At 40.1% G+C, this 17,686-nt stretch overlaps 1 protein-coding gene across 2 annotated transcripts in view; it reads left to right on the forward strand.

Annotated features, from left to right (window-relative positions):
• The window catches only part of MED13L (mediator complex subunit 13L), a 149,448-nt gene that overhangs the window by 85,769 nt on the left and 45,993 nt on the right, over positions 1-17,686 (forward strand). For both annotated transcript variants that reach the window (XM_060785459.2, XM_067473261.1), the window contains exons 5-9: positions 7,292-7,437; positions 11,886-12,080; positions 12,668-12,856; positions 15,912-16,077; positions 16,987-17,079. In XM_060785459.2, the coding sequence (XP_060641442.2) occupies positions 7,292-7,437; positions 11,886-12,080; positions 12,668-12,856; positions 15,912-16,077; positions 16,987-17,079 (789 nt within the window). The remainder of the gene's footprint in view (positions 1-7,291; positions 7,438-11,885; positions 12,081-12,667; positions 12,857-15,911; positions 16,078-16,986; positions 17,080-17,686) is intronic.

Here is a 17,686-nt window from a genome sequence, read left to right on the forward strand (position 1 = left end):
TTGGAACTGGATCCCGCCACTTGGATGGCAACCAAAAACACACTCTGAAATGTTGAGGCGTATATCACCATTTGCTGATGGGTTTTGCCTGTCTTTCCCTTTTTTCTTCTAATGAATCCCACCCTTTTATGAATTTCAGCTCCTGATGCATTGTGTCTGCTACATAGACACACACACACAAGACCTTCTGTTGTATCATTATAGATTGTACTGGATAAATGGAGCTGAATTGCAGTGCTTGATAGAGAATCTAAGGCATGTTTTGAGCGCACATCATTTTATTGTTTTGTTCAAGCTGAACTGGTCTGGACATTGCCTGGACGAGAGCCTGCTCGAGAACCTTCTGTTTGTCCTTTTGAGTTCTGTGGTAGAAAAATAGGTGAACTATAAATAAGAGGAGTGTAAAATTGCCAATTGGCATGTTTTTGGGATGTTTCACACACAATCTTATCAATTCATATAGTCAGTTGCGACATCCTGAAATGACTTTTTAAAAAGAATTTCTATCTTTGACAGATCTTGTGAATCTATTCAGATGCATCCTACTGCAGGAGCTCCAGTACATACCTGTAGATCTCAAATGGATAAAAGCTTTCCTGTTTACTATATGCCAGCTGTGTAGAACTATTTCCTCAGGTCTATTGACATAGAGCAGGGGTTCTCAACCTTCCCAATGCTGCAACCCCTTAATACAGTTCCTCATGTTGTGGTAACTCCCAACCATAACATTTTCGTTGCTACTTCATAACTATAATTTTGTACTGTTATGAATCGTAATGTAAATATCTGATATGGAAGATGTGTTTTCATTCACTGGACCAAATTTGGTACAAATACCCGATACGCCCAAATTTGAATACCAGTGGGGTTGGGGGTTGATTTTGTCATTTGGAAGTTGTAGTTGCTGAAATTTATAGTTCACCTACAATCAAAGAGCATTCTGAACTCCACCAATGATGGAATTGAACCAAACTTGGCACACAGAACTCCCATGACCAACAGAAAATACTGGAAGGGTCTGGTGGCCATTGATCTTGAGTTTGGGAGTTCAGAGAGCACTGTGAACACATCCAGAGAGCACTGTGAACCCAAACAACGATGGATCTGGACCAAATTTTGCACAAATACTTGATACGCCGCCGAAATTTGAATACCGGTGTGGGGGGGGGGGGGGGGATTACTGTTGTCATTTGAGAATTGTAGTTGCTGGAATTTATAGTTAACCTATAATCAAAGAGCACTCTAAACCCAACCCACAGTGAATCTGCACCAAACTTGGCACACTGCATACATGGCTAACATTGAATACTGGTTGGTTTTGAATTCTGTGAGTTGTATTTCATCAACACTTAGAGAGCAGACTCTACCAAACTGGTGATGGGACTAGTAAACTTGCCACACATACCCAGCATGCCAAACTTTGAATACTGATGGGATTTCGAGGGGGCTAACCCCAGAGGTTGGGAGTTATAGTTCACCCACATTGACAGAGCAATGTGCACCCAACTGATGGATCTGGACCAAACTTGACACAAATACCCAATATGATGAACTTTTAATACTGGTGGGGTTTGGGAGGGGACTGACCCAACATGATGGTAATTGTAGTTCTCCCTGCATCCAGAGAACCGTGTGACCTCCACTGATGATGGATCTGAACCAAACTGGGCACACAGACCCAATGTGGCCAACTATGAAAACAGTTGGGGTTTGGGGACGATTGACCTTTGCATATGGGAGTTATAGTTCACTGACATCCAAAGAGCACTAAACCCAGCTGATGATGGATCTGGACCAAACTTGGCACATAGACCCAACATGGCCAACTGTGAATACTGGTAGGAGTTGGGGAGGATTGACCCATGATTTTGGGAGTTGTAGTTCACCCACATCCTTATGCCTTTTATCATGGGAGCATTAATAAAAAAACAAAAGGAAAAACTGACTTTTTCTAATAAATAGTGTTACAAATGATCTAAGCTGCTTCTGTTGCTCCTCCTCCTCCTGATGCTGCTAGGCCACTCTCAGTCCCACATTGCATGGGTGCTTTCCCCCCTGCCTTGAAGGGACTTGCTGGCACGAGCCTCCCTCCAGGCTCACGTTCTCTCCCTCGACCATGCATATGCACCACGCTCCCATGCCCTGAGCATGCCTGCTCTCCCCTCCTTGCTTGGAGTCTCAGAAACAGCCCTCTCCTTGGCTGAGAGGCCAGCTTTTGGTGGGAAGATTTGCCGTCTGTTTCCAAAAAGGAAGAGAAGGGCAGGCAGAGAGATCTTCAGTCTTCTCTGCCAAAGGGGTTCCTAAGACCAACAGAATTATGTGTTTTCTGATGGTCTTTGGCAACCCCTCTGAAACCCCCCTCATGACCCCCCCCCCCCGGGGATTCCAACCCCCAAGTTGAGAAATGTTGGCATAGAGTATGCAGTAAGTAAAGAATCCTTTTGATAGCACTTACATTCTTTTAGTCCAAATGGTGCCCAGTGAATTTTTCAGAGCATTTGCAAAGAATTGTCTTTCAAAAGCAAGAAGGTGATGATTGCAACACCTTTGAACCCTTCTATAAATATCAGTGTTCACTTCTTAGTGTCGTTGGATATGGTGGCAACGTAAATGACCACTGGTGCAGTTAATGTTTTTGCCTGTTCGATCAGTCAGTATCGGCAATCTCAGGTCAGAGGGTATGCAAATCTGTCTCAGTTAGAAGTATGGCTACATTGCACTAATTAATACACTGGCAGCTGTTAGGGGTTTAATTGCCAACTCTAGTTAGATGTCACACTCCAGTCAGTTCAAATGGCTTGCGATTCCTACCAGTGCGAGATGGGGGAAGTTAAGAGGATTGCATTGCAGCAGCTAATTGGATCATCCTGACCTCAAAACTTCAGCTGTTTTGTAGATTTTGCTGTGCCGCTAATATTGACAGTGTTTTATTTCCAATAAATTTGTTTGAGTTGGCAGAGCTCCTGAGTCATCACTTCACTTTGTTCGATGCCAAAGCGCCGAGCGCTCTGTCAGAAGCTGACCCTTTGAGTTTTATTTGATAATTTCAGTCTCCTCCAGAGCGGCAGGAATCAATACTTGTTGCTGTCGGGTTCTCTGATCATAGCTTGTAACAAATAAGTAAAGAAACCAAATTTGTATGCAACCAGTTTCTGCTTAAATAGTGCATCTTACATTGATCCAGTTTTAAATAAGTTGGGGTCAGTTTAAGGTATGGTATTTAAGTTGAACCCTGTGACTTATGGAGAGAGTAAATATGGTTGTGAATCCTTAACCAAGATAAGTTCCTTAGGATTGTTCTCCTTGCTTTTAAAATTCTGACACAATTCAGTTTTGAACCATTTTGAAGACAGTTTTCTGTCCCCAAATCTCATGCTTGTGTCTTTGGAAGTTATTCTAGTTTAACACTATGCTGTTAATTTGGCCTGAGGAGTAAGTGTTTAATCTATTAATGTACTGATAGTTGTTATTGACAGTTTTATGAGAGAAGTCTAGAATACTGTTACTGGAAGTCTGAGAAGAATTTAGTTTTATTGCTGTTGGAATTACTCAGCTTTAATATGATAGTATTATGAAAAACACATTCCGGTTTCTATATAAGACTGGATTGTCTTCACCTAGTTGCAAGTACTTTCGCTATGTTCTCAGCAATGGAGGAGTCACCCAGGTTTGATGCTATTGCTTCAGGGACCTGTGCAAGGTGGGTCTCCATTTCCATGGGAAGGATCAACTTGAATAATCCTGTTTATGTAATTTCCACCTGTAGATGCTGGAATTACACTGCACATTAGTGGCTCCTTAATACTGGACTATGTGTGAAGGCCATCACTCATTGCTTAGACTTGATGGGCCATATGTTTGTCCTCATATAGGCCTTTATTAGGTTAGTCACCTCCTGCCCCCAAATACTTTCAGATTCTCCGCCAAAAGAGGTTGTGTCCTCAGCTTCCTTTCCTGAGGAAAGGGGAGAATGTATCAAAGGTTAGACTGTAAGAGCCCTGGAAGATAGAAGAGAGCTGGTGTGAAATTGACTTTTCATGTAGGTACTCCCTCCTCTTTTAAATGAAGCACTTTCCAGTCCAAGTTGTGATATGAAAGATTATGGTTTCTAGAGCATTTTGCCATCCAGTTTGCCTTCCCTTCCCACTCTGGATGTGTTGCACATGGGACAGAATAGTTAATTTATTCAGTAGACTTGATAGCATTTTGGCTTCAAGAAAACAACCTGTGTTGCAGCTAGAGTTGCCAGTCAGCTAAGGAAACGTTTGTTGAATAATCACCTATGTTGTTGCATATTTATGTTTCTGTGAATCTGAACACATACATGACCATTTATTTCTGCTGAGAAAAACAGCAAGCTTTCTTTGATATAGCACTGTGATCAGTACAGCCTTCTGTAACTGAAGGTGGCACCTGAAATTATAGTGTGTGTAGTGGTGCTTCATTACATTCTTGGGATCTTGAAAGCTTTTTCTTTTCTAAAAACAGATGCCACCAGTGCTGGCAAAAGGAGAATGAGAGGGGGGCAGTCTGGTTTCATGTGCCCTTGCTATATTATTACAGCTCCGCTAAAATTGCCATTTTGGGGCCCGAAGTGCCAAGCTTCCAAAGGACTAGATAAGACACAAACGGGCTGAAGGCAAAATCAGAGGCTTTATTCTGAGTGGCTGGACAAGATGTCAGTGGAGATAGCCCTCCAAAGCACTGACATATCTCAATACAAACATGCAGAAATATTTATAGCCCTTTGAAAGCAGTTTTAAACAAAGGACTTTGTGCTTCTCTGAGTGCTGATTGGTCCAAGTTGTGGCAGGCTAGGATCTGCAGACTGGTAGGCTGGAATGCTTTGTCTGTTGTTGATTGGTCTCCAAGGTTGGATGGAAATTTAATAAATTCACGAAAGAGATAACAGTGTAGCAAGCTATATTTCCCAATGGAGCCACGTCTCATAATTCATAATTCTGGGGTCTAATTGTTGATAAATCTTGGCAGATATGTTGATAAAGCGAGCTTGTTTCACTAAAACAGACACATTCTCGTTAGCATCCTAGCTTATTCCAAAGTTGCAAACTATAGTCTTTTGTATTGTCGAAGGCTTTCATGGCTGGAATCACTAGGTTCTTGTGGGTTTTTTCGGGCTATAGAGCCATGTTCTAGAGGCATTTCTCCTGACGTTTCGCCTGCATCTATGGCAAGCATCCTCAGAGGTAGAGGTCTGTTGGAATTAGGACAATGGGTTTATATATAAACCCATTGTCCTAATTCCAACAGACCTCTACCTCTGAGGATGCTTGCCATAGATGCAGGCGAAACGTCAGGAGAAATGCCTCTAGAACATGGCTCTATAGCCCGAAAAAACCCACAAGAACCTTATAGTCTTTTGGTTTGGATGAAGTGGAAAACTTGGTTAATTAAAGCCTTCCTGGTTTTATTATTTGTACTGCAAAGAATTGTTTACAGGTTTATTTATATATATATTTTTTATCATGCAACAGATCTGACTTCTAAATGTTGTGATTGTTGGATTGTGCTTACTTGTATTATGCACTTTATTTTCATTCTAAATATTGCAAGGGAGCCACCTGGAGGAAAGCAAAGAGAACTATTACTGTGGGCAAATGAATGGTTTATCAAAAGAATTCTAGCTGAAAGCAAGAGCGGCCTTGTTTGAAGGAAGAAATATTTACCCACTTAGACAATGGATGGGCTCAGAGCAGTTTGTTTTGCATGCAGGTTTCTCTCGGATGTAAACCAATTGATGTGTTTCCTTGTCAGTCTTTTGTGCCTGTTTAAGAACTGCTAGAGGTACTTCTACATATTTTTGAATGTGACTGCATCTGGATCCCCACGATACTCTTATATATGTAGTCCTGAAACTCTAAAGCTATATAGACCTATTATTTATTTATTTATTTCTATCCTGCTTTTCTCCTGGATTGGGGCTCAAAGTGGCGAACAACATGTAAACAAAAGCATTGCAAACCATAAAACATAATCATCAAACCACAACGCATTGAATAAAAAAATATAAAACCCACAACACATGTAAGCAAAGACACAGTCTAAATATTCAAAAAGTTAAAACCTCATCTAATATCCATTCCTTTAGGCCATGGTCAAAATCCATTGCTGGAGGTCAACTATATAATTCACACATTGCACACATAGATCTGGCATTTGCCATGGTACTTTTTTCCTTCAGAGAAGGCCTGCTTACATAGGAAGGTTTTGACTTGGTTCCTAAATGAAAGCAAGGAGGGAGTCATTCTAACCTCTTTGGGGAGTTCAAGATCTGTCGGGCAACCACTGAAAAGGCTCTCTCTCCAATCGTACTTGAGACAATGTCTCAAGAGTAGGGCCTCTCCTGAAGACCTCAGGGTTCATGTGGGTTCATAGAAGGAGGTGAGGTCAGCTAAGTAGGCTGGCTGCAAACCATTAAGTCTATTTGGGATAGACTTAAAAATATTATGATCACCAAAAGTAATAGCTGGGGCTAATTGAAATGCAAGTCTAGTGTGTGTGTGTGTGTGTGTGTGTATGGGGGGGGGGGGGGGAGGGTGGTTCCAGTTTGGAGAAGACAGGTCCAATAAATTGACCTTCTCTTGTCTCTTGAACCATCGGTTTCCCATGGTTTTCATCACCAATTCCATCTCAGTGTAAGGGAACAGCATATCAGGGAACTGCCTTTGCGATACTTGCATCACAACAATCTTGGCACTCTGATCAAATAGAGTCTTGATGCATTTTATCAGCAACATCTCCAAGGTATAAAATGCTAAAGAGGTTCTGTGCTAAAGATTCCTTCTTTCAAAAGTGTTTGGTGGAAAGTTGGTATTATAGATGCTTTCAATTTATGGAGCCAACTGTTCGTTCCCTGTTCTGTAACTTGCCTAACTTTTTCTGTGAAAGTGCAGATTCTGTGGTTGCAGTGAGAAAGTGAACACATTTTCATGTTGTTCTGTATTGTAATTTATGTTAAGCTTTCCAATAGACTCAATGTGTTACATAAAGTGTTCTCTGTATGATGCTCTGATTAGTATACAGGCTCCTTCAGCTACCTTCTTCTTTGGGTCTTTTTTGTCATAAGCCTGCTGCTCTTGAGAGAGATCTTGATATATACATTTTTTTTACTACTCTCATTTAAGTTGAAAGTGCACGTACGGCTGCAATCAAGCATTATGTATTACAAATTCTGTTTTAGTGAGCCCCTTAAGCTATCAAATACTTCATTCTCTGAAGGACTGTAGTCGTGATTAAATACCATGTTATCTTTTTTTCTCCTCCTATCCAGTGAGCATTTGTCCTGTGCCTTCACATTCTTCCTTCATGCAGAAAGTAATGTGTGTACAAGTGTGGAGATTGCCCAGCACTTGCCAATCTATCTAATCAATGAGGAACATCTTCGCATGGCTCAGTCCTCCCCGGTGCCATTCCAAGGTAGGCTTGTGTGTATTTCCATATATTTTGTGAGCAGTGGGCAAAGTGTGGGACCAGTAGGCCATTTTTGCATCCCACAGGAATTACTGTTCCCATTCCTTCTCTTCCCCCCAAAAATGGTCCATTGCTCTTCTCTGATACCTATGGCAGTTAGCCATTTTGCTCTATCCCTCTTCTCCAGTGTTAGAAACACTTCTGGTTTTAAAAAAAAGGCCTTTATGGGCCTAAAGAAAGGATGAATATGGAGTGAAATGGCACTATTAGGCATTTTGGTGTTGATTTTTTTAAAGTGGGGGGTAAGTGTTAAAATAGGGTTGTGGTAGTTGAGGATCCCCAACTCCTGGAAGACGTTGATCCCTGATCTCTGTGTTGTGCTTGTTGTCTGAAGCAAAACCTTTATCAAAATGTCTAAGGTACTTTTTCTTGCTAGTAGCATTGCCCAATCATGCCAGTCATTTAAATCAATTCATTAAACCTCTGAATAGCTTTTTCCTCCTGTTTTCCTTTGGAACAAACTCCATGTGAAACAAAGTGGCCTCTCAGACTGCCTGCTATAGGCAGAGTTGTTTTTTAATTCCTGCTCTTTCCCAGAAATGTGTACTGAAATTATCTATATCTTATTTCACTGCTTTTTAGCTACTTAGTTCACTACTTAGTTGAAGTAAGTTACTTTGAGGACTAGTTTCTATTTTATGCCATTTTCCAATTAAGAAAGAACACATTTTAGTAATAAATACTTGATAATGGGTAGTTTGGCTTTTTTTTTGTTTTTGCTTTGAACCTGAGAGCCGTAGTTATCTATGATAATAGTCAACTTAAAGTGTGTGTGGAAGAGGGAGAGACAGAATAGCTAATTCATGGTATTGTTCCATTTTAAGAATGATTTAATGTGTGGTTAGGAGAATAACAGTCCAATTTGGATATGAGCAAAACTGAGGGATATGCTACAGTCTTAGGGACTTCCTTGTTCTCCACTTTCTTCCCACATCCTCTGATTGGATCCCTCACTCTTTAATCTGTGATATACCATATTTCACCAAATCTAAGGCACCATCAAATCTAATGTGCACCCTGTTTTTGAAGCTTCAATTTTAGGAAAAAAAGATTTTTCTTAGAATATTTTTAGACTTTCCTCTGCAGACACAATAACTCTTTTTGTTTCAAATTAGTTTTGTGGTGCAATCTGTCCTGTGGGGTGAGGAGGAAGTGTGAAGAAACCTGAAAGTCATCTTTTCTGCATGGGTCTGTTTTATTAAGTCTATGGGCTCATTGTGGAGAGGCAGGGGAAGCAGGAAGCGGTGCTTAGTTAAAATATCAGTAAATAGCTGTCTGGCTGAGGACAAAAAGGTAGTGGCTGGTAGAGCCGCTGGGACTGGGGCTCTTCCTCCTCCTCTCTCTCAGAGGTAAGAAAGTTTTAAAAAAACAGCACATCCTATTTTGAAGCCCCTTAAACAGGAAAAAGCATACCTCAGATTCTATGAAATACAGTATTATAGTTTTCCTCTGTGGTTTGTGATCACAATAGTTTGTTTGATCAGAGCCATAATCAGAAAAGCACTGTTTAAAAGCATTTTCCAGTCCTTGTGTGCAGTTAGTATATCTGGCTTGGTTGTTATAAAATAGCAACCTCGAATTATCACGAATTAGAAAGTGAGGGAAAGAATGAAGGCAGGTTGGGGAGAGGAAGTGCTCAAGGCCATGCACAATTCCGAAAAACAGCTAACACTTAGGCTGAGTTTGTTGCTGAATGAAATTAGGTCTTGTATGGCAACGGTAAGAACCGTGCGGCCCTTTTGAACCAAGCATGCCTTGTTGTCGGTGCCTATTATTAGTCCCCGTTACGTCTTGCCACAGCAACCCATGACTTGGTAACAAGGACGCTGTTTTTGTGGGTTGTTTTTCCTCCTGTGTTCTTGCAAAAGAGGTGCTTCACTGATGTCATTTTATCTCAGTTGCATCAGTCAGTTTAGGAAATTGCGATCATATTATGTCACTAAATGCCTGTTATTATTTCTTATTAAAAAGCAACTTGTTGAGTGCAATAGATTGAATGTTAAAATAGTTTCCGGTTTTGGAGATTCTAATTCTAATTTCACAATCTCTTACTTTTGGTATTTCAACCTGTGATAGTACAGATACTCAGTGGCTGTTTTTTTTTCTTAATCCTTCACTCCATTGCCTTTTTCTTAATCCTTCACTCCTTTTTTCTTTCCTCCTCCATTTTAATAGATGCCTTGAATTCATTTTTCTTTTAGACTCTTTCAGATGGATCCAGCTACAATGTGTTTGTTTTCTTGCCTTGCCTTGAAATAGCTGGTCTAATTGAACATGTGTGATCTTAGATTTTGATAAAGCTAGATTGATTTAAATCAAGGCAATGTAATTCTCTACCCCCTTGAGTTTAAATTAAGTTTCTTATTTGGTGATTGATGCCTTTCCTAAAGAGATACGCACACTAATTGGCCGCTGGAGCAATTAACAAATATTGGTTCGCAACTAAGAAACATCTTTTATAACACACAGCAGTTCGATCCCTAACTTTTGACCCTGTGCTTCCTGCAGTTTTGTAAGAAAGACTCATTTTTTCAGAGAGACAAGGGAGCCAATTGTGAAAGAATGGATTTTTGTTTACCTGTCTCAGAACACTTAGAAAACACTTTATTCAAGATTATTTGCTTGAAGAAGATGGCCCATGGCCCATAAATATGTTTAAGTATTCTTACCTTTTGGCTAGAAGCATGATGCTGGAAATGATTGGTGTCGCATTTTTTTCTTGAGGAGGAACACATTGACCAGGCCCTTGCCAAGCTAAGTCAATATTTTGAATTTGCAGCAAAAATACAGACCTTTCAATAGAAGTCTGCAATGTAAATAAATAGCATGTCATATTTGTAATACTGGTACTTTCTCATTCTAAAAGACAGATGCCTTCCTTCTTTGGCTCTTTTTATCTACAGAACAAAGGCATTTTGAGCATAGTGAGTTTGGTAGAGGATGGCAAATAAATTTTAGCATGATTTCATTACATGTGATCTCATCATATTTATTTCATTTAAAACTCAGTTGTTTTAAAAATGCTGTATACAAGTGGAATACTTAAAAAAAGAAAACAAACTTCTTGAAACTAAAAACCGCTTGTCCTGCTTTGTAATGTACAGAAGCACACTATTGAGTAGCTGCTGGTTTATGGGACTCCTGTATTAGTAAAAAAAAGTATTTACAGAGCTGGATAGGGATTGGACAGTGTTCGTCAAAATGTGTTGTGTGCTGAAGGGCATTTCAACAGGTAAGAACACAGTGGAGATACTTTGGAAAGTCTGGAGTTCTGCAATGTGTGGAAGAGTGGCCCAGTGTTGAAGAAGGAAATGTGTAGAACTGGACAGGGCAAGGAACGGGGGGAAAAATCCATCCCCTTAACATGCTGTTAATTAATTTGCATGTCATTTGTGTGAAAAGCTAGCTGCCAAGTTAGAGGGCGTGTTGTCCTACTTACTCTGTAATCTTCTTACTCCAGAGTTATCCTCCAATTTGACATTCTCAAGCCTTGAAGCCTGAAAAGCATCAGATGGGCTTAAATAATGACCGGGGTGGGAGACCTAATTAATTTGATCTACTTCTTATTTGCTATCACGTGTTCAAATCTGTCTGCTATGCCACAGCTGAGTGGACAGCATGTTTACTCATGAAATCTTTTGGCAGATTTGCAAGGTTTAGGTAGGGCAGGCAGTTGTGGCCCTCTAAACAGTGTTGAGTTGCTGCTCCACACATTCTTCCTTATTGCTTATGGTCAACACTTGGAGGATCACAGTTGCTTAGGAGCAAACCTTAAATAGTACCTACATTACTGGTTAGAATAAAATCATGGATTTCCCCCCATTGGAAATATCTTCCTTACATGTGCGTCTATAAGCTAGTTCTCAGAACTTCATCCGTATCAGTAGTTACACAATATGAGAGAAGAGATTCTGACTAATTGTTGTGAAGAACTTCCTGATAATAAGAACTATTTGACAGTGGAATGAACAGCATTGGATCCATTTACCTTTGTTCATTTTTCCTGACTATTAGTTCACTTCTAGGCATCACTTCTAGGCTATTATCTCCAGACCCCTAAATGACTTGGGCCTAAACTGTATAAAAGAGCATATGATGTGAGCTTGCTTGGGTGTTAAGATCCTTGGAGAATTTCTTTTCTTCCACCATTGTCACAGGTCCATCTGGGGAGGGCATGTATGAGGACCTTTTTCTAGCTCTGTTTAGTTTTCCATCTTTGGTGTTAACTGCCTTGTGCTCCATGTTGAAAGAAAGGCAGTATAGAAAATGGATTTGATCAAGGGGAGGTTTTTAAACAGGGATTGGGTAGCCTTCGGTGTGATGTGAGCTCCTATTGAGGCTCCAAACTGAATGGTCTGCGATTTGAAATATTTGTTCTTTTTTTGTTTTCTCAGTGCTGATAAGCCCATATGGTTTGAGCGGTACTTTAACAGGCCAAGCATACAAGATGTCTGATCCAGCAACCCAGAAACTAATTGAGGAGTGGCAATATTTTTACCCTGTGGTGTTGGGGAAGAAGAAAGAGGGCTTCAAAGAAGAAGAACTGCGATACGATGATGACTTTCCAGTGGCAGTGGAAGTCATTGTCGGTGAGGTTCAACATTTCACTTGAAGGAAACCTTGTGTTCTACAACACATAGTCACCATCACCAATAAGCACTTTTTACTATGACTCTGTTAACAACTTAGGAAGTATTACCTTACTTTAAGAAGATGCTCTCTTTGTCTCACAGTTGATGACAATTTTATGATTCCCGATTGTGGCTGAGATCCTGTATCCCAGAGATGCACAGCTTTGGACTTATGCCTTACTTTTGCTATGTAGCTTGTCACAAAATTACTACCAAATGTGTGTTGATATCAAACCATGGGATTGATATACAAGGTGCAATGATACACAATGGAACTGCAGGCACACTTCCATTTTCATGCCCTTCAACTGAATTTGCCAAAAATGCCACCTGATTGCTTAAAGCAACATATGCTTGCGCAAGACACCAGAAGGATCTTGGCCAACTATTTCAAATATATAAACAGTTCCATTTGTTATGTAGTTATGGTTACAGTTTTAACACTAATGCAAAATAAAATGTTGCTCTTGCTAATGAATGGGAAATGTTAAAAGAAACACAGTCATATTCTGCCTCTTGTTCCTTCTTCACTCCCCTCTTAACAGGTGGTGTCCGGATGGTGTATCCCTCAGCTTTTGTTCTCATTGCTCAAAATGACATCCCTATTTCTCCAAGCACTTTGGCACCTGGAGCCCACAACAATGTGGCACAGCAGGGAGCTGGGAACATGAAAGATGCCCACAGCTGTGGAATGTTTCTTACACCACCCATTTCTCCAGAGCAGATTGTCATAGGTGAGCAAAGCACCACAGTGGGGAAATCCCATCCTTTGCAATCTTCTCCCCAACACCTTTAAAGTTTATTTATTTACTGCATTTATATCCCGTCCTTCTCATCCTGAAGGAGACTCAGGGTGGTTCACAAAAGTTTGCTCCAAAGGACTATCTTTAGAAGCTTCTGGCACTGAAGATAGAAGCAGTGCCAGAAACAGGGGGGAAATAATCCCAATGCTGCCTGATACAAAATTCCAACACTTGTTGGATTTACGCCTTGGTTTCTAGTCTTCAGCTACAGCTACTTGGGAAAGATTTTTAATGGTTACTAGATCAAGAGTGAGTTTAATAGGCACAAAAAGAGGTATAGTTTACAGCAGAAGTGCCCATTAGAAAAAAATTAAATAGAAGACCTAAGTTACACCATTGAATGTGATGGTCTATTTATTAGGAATATATCCCTAAGCAATATTAATCGAAGATGCCCTCAGTATGCAGTCTTCGGGATCAGCTATGTGCACATCAACTACATATGCATTGATTGTGTCAAATTCATACACTGTTTTAAAGTGAAAAGCAGTGGGTGGCATTCCTGGATTACTGTTTCCCTTCTTTTCTGAGATTTGTATTGGCATCTTTCTCCTTTCCTCCATCTGTGTTTCTTCTGGTAGAACTGATTTTAGCTGATAGGCTAAACTAGATGTGGAATGTAAAATGTTAACTAGATTCAAGATTTGGTGGAGGGGGACACAGGATTGGGACCATCCTGGGAGGAAGGTTTAAACTTTTGCCTCTCTCTGGTCTAAGTGAAAATCATAACCTCCTTGTCAGCTTCTACTTGCTCTGTCTGGTATTTTCATTGGGGCTGTGACATCAGAGAAAGGATTCCCCATATCCATGTGGTGTATTCCCAATCAGTGATATCCTGTCATGTAGTGGTAAGAGTAATTGCTTTCCATGCAAAAGGTCCCATGTTCTGCTTTTGATATTTCCAGACAGGACTGGGAAAGATCCCTCTCTGAAATCCCGGAGAACCACTGCCAATCTGTACAGACATCTCTGAGCTCAAAGGACCCAGTATTGATATGAGGCAGCTACATGTGTTGCTGATTCGGTCACACACTCATACTCTGTAAATCAGATGTGAGAAATGTATAACCTGACTTTTTATGCCAGCTTTTTTTCTTGCCTGAGAGTGGTCATTTCCCCTACTTCACCTGAAGACTCAAGAAGTATAATTGGCCACTTAAAGTATTTCCTGAGTCTCCCAAGTTGGCCCTTCCAAGCTGCTTTGGCTCTGTGGACCTTCCTGGCAGCCAAGTATTTGAGGGATAAGTGGCTCGAAGCTGGCAGCCTCTTTTTCCCATTGAAGTTCACATTTTTCCTCTTCCCTTTGTCTTGTTGCTGCCACCTTTGTCTCTGTTTCTGGTGTAACTGTACTGAATTCTGGTGAACTGATAGAGGCTTGCAGTGATTGTGCTATATTCTTAACATCATGTACATAACATCACAACTAGATTTGCCCTCTGAGCACCTCTGGAAAGAAAATAGCTTGGGTATAGAAGACTGCAGGTAAACATCAGTAAGTGGGGAAAGAGTTTGTTTCTCCCTCCTCCCTACTGACACAAAAGTATACTGTTGCCTGTACAGTTACCACTCGCTGAAATTAATGTAGGTAAAATGTCTGCATCTTAGAGCATAATGTATAGCGAAGTTGTGAAGAGCTCTATAATCTCTGAGATTAGTGAAACCCTATTTCTTGACTTGTTTAATGATGTATTTTCTTAAAGTCCGTGGAACTACTTAGCTCAATTTAGTTAAGACTGTCTTCTTGTGTGAGGATACACCAGGTTTTAGTATATGTATTAAGCCATTAGAAGCAATGGCAAAAACTCTGATCTAGAGTTTAAAGCAGTGGCAGTTCTCAGTGATACCCCCCTCCTTTTTTAAAGTTTTGGCTCTTTTCAGTGTTTTACTCTTGGGAGTTTTTGGCTATGCCAGACAAAAGAACAAGGAGTTCTGTAAACATGTTTGACCTTGTTGAGGATTCATACCATTACCTCCCTTTCCAGCATTTCTGGCATACAGCTAGAAGGCAAAGCAATCTCAAAGCTCCCTCTACTGTCCCAGTAGACATTTAGATCTGTAGCTTTACTTTGCTTGACAGTACATTACCAGAAACATGAATGACAGACTGTGGCTAGTGCCACTGACAACAAATTTGTTTGTTTTTCTTTACTAAACTCGTGTGCAGAAATAAAAATATTGTGTACCATTACAGAACTGAGTGTCCTTAATAGCTAAAACATGGAAGGGGAAAAAAGAGTTAACTATTAAAGATTGGAGAGATAAACTAGTAGATTATATCCAAATGGCTAAGCTGACAAATTGTAGCAGAGGAGGAAGTAATGAAGAATTTGCAAACATATGGAGGCTGGTACTTGGGTATCTGGAAAAGAAGACAAAGTTAGATTTGATGGCTGCCACAAAGGGGATTTAGTGAAAGAAGACATATGGATAGTTGCTGGTTAGCTGTGTGATCTTTTTTCCAGCGGCGTCGGAGGTCATGGGGTTTGGATTCATGGGTGTGGGGATAGAGGGATAAGAAATGTTAAGATATAATTAACTGTACAGTCAATTGTGATTTTTCATAAGTATAAAGAGCACTGACTGTATATCATTTTGTAAACTTGCTTACTCTTTTACATTTTTTTACAAATTTCATTTCTTTTCTTTTTTTTTTGATCATCTGTTTTATTTCTTATATATACTATAAAACAAAAATTATGGAAAAAAAGATCAGTGTCCTGTGTAAATCAGGTGGTAACAGTGCCAGTTTCAGGTTGTAACACCAGCAGATTTTAATGCAACATTCTCCTTGCAGGATTTGGTTCTTGTGGCTACCAAACTTGTAAAATTATGTAGTCTTCGATACAGTTTACTGAATTTAAATGGAAAACTCCATGAGGGTGTTTTTGTTGGAGGGACAGTGGATAGCAAGTCTCCAAAGGATATCCATTTGGGCAAATAACTCTTATGGTTGCTATTTCCTATAGTGTTGTCAATTATATTTCAGGTGAAAGTGGAAGCATTCCCAGCATGGTCAGTCATACTGCAGCAGCCCCAGATGGGATGGGCACTGTGCAGAGTTCAAAGATATCAGAGAAAATTCCTTCAATATTCCATAAGCGCATTATTCAGAGGACTTGGAAGGAATGGATCCTCAACAAGTCACAATCCAGGTAAGAGCGTAGTTCTGCCTGAGTGCCCTGGTAGGAACTTCAACACTCATCCCCTTCTCACAGTTAATCACTTACTGCATATGCCATGCTCTCCTCACTTATATTTTAATAGATTTAATAATGAAATGTAGAGATATTGGCTCTCTTGATATTGGGAAGGTATGCATTTGGGACAGTTGTATTTGAAACAATTGCTTGAGTTGATGGAGTTGATTTGAAACAATTGCTTGAGTTGATGGAGGGATTAAACAAAGAGTATGTGAAGAGAGCCTACTTAGGATTTTGTCAGACAGGTTCAGTTATTAGATAGGCTCCTTTTCCTCATGACTGAGTAACTTTTCTCTTACGTACTTTACAAATTTGTATAAGGAGTGCATACATCACCAAAGCTTTAAAAAATGATCCTTTGAAGAAATTTGCGCAGTGCTTTCTGAGGTCTCCTTAACTTGGGCGAAAAGCAACAAAATAATTTCATTTTTTCTTCATCTCGTTACCTATTCCATAAAGGATTTCTTCTTCCACTGGGCAGTCAAATATCAACACAAATGTAGAGACATCTGAAAGTTCAGCACAGTGCTGTTTTGTGGCCTCTGACATGTAGATCCCCAAGGAACTGATTGCTGCATGGTGCCTTAAACATGCTTCAAATGCCCTGAAGGGATGGTGCTACAGAAATAAGTTCATCAGTATTTTCCTAAATCAGAACTAAAGAGAGTATTATGGGAGCAATCAGTATAGGAGCATTTCTAAAGCTAGGGGCAATATGGTCCTAGTAATTGGCTGTGTGCCCAGTGTTGCACTCACCAGTCTTGGGTTTTCTAAAGAAGAGTAGAACATAAGATAATAAACTGATGCCTAAGTTCTGTTTCCTAGGACACTAACACTTTTGCATATTTTTCTTCCCATCAGAAGAGCTCTGATTACGAAGGGAGGAACCTTCACCAACTGTGCTGCTTGGGATTTTATTGATCCTGTCAAAAGGGTTTATTGCACTTGCTCTAGGTCAGTAGAATAATTTCAGTAACGCTTACATTTCTTTGAATTAGTGATGCAAGGAATATTTGTAAATGGTTGAAAATGTTTTTCCAATATCAAGAAACTGTTTTGGATATTGTTTTTCCAATATCAAGAAACTGATAAAACAAATTCTGAACTGACAAGAATCTTAGCTGTTTGGGATCTATTCTGCATAAAATTCACGCATTCACACAACAGAAAACAACATTTTCCATGCAGGACACAGTGTTTTGTGTGCAGAAAATGATACGAGTCTATGTAGAGCTGGTTTGATTGGGGGTGAAGGAGTTATTAGCCAGATCACTCATTGGATACACTTCACCTCTGGATTTGACTGACTTACAGGTATTGGTTATAATATTAGAATAGGGCTTCCATTTGTAAAATTCAACACAGTTAAGCCCAACCTGCATGATTATTACATCTGAGGTAAACTTGATTTTGGCATCGTGTCGTGTGTACATCAGGCAAATCAGATGTGTGCCAAATGTGCCTGTTGAGTAGCGCAGGTGGACTGGAGCTTGCCTATCCGACTGTGACCAGATAGAGTTGTGGATGAAGTGCCCCATTGAGAAGGGGCCCTCCATGAGAC

The sequence above is a fragment of the Anolis sagrei genome, chromosome X, assembly GCF_037176765.1.
Source record: "Anolis sagrei isolate rAnoSag1 chromosome X, rAnoSag1.mat, whole genome shotgun sequence".
NCBI classification, from domain to species: Eukaryota; Metazoa; Chordata; class Lepidosauria; order Squamata; family Dactyloidae; genus Anolis; species Anolis sagrei.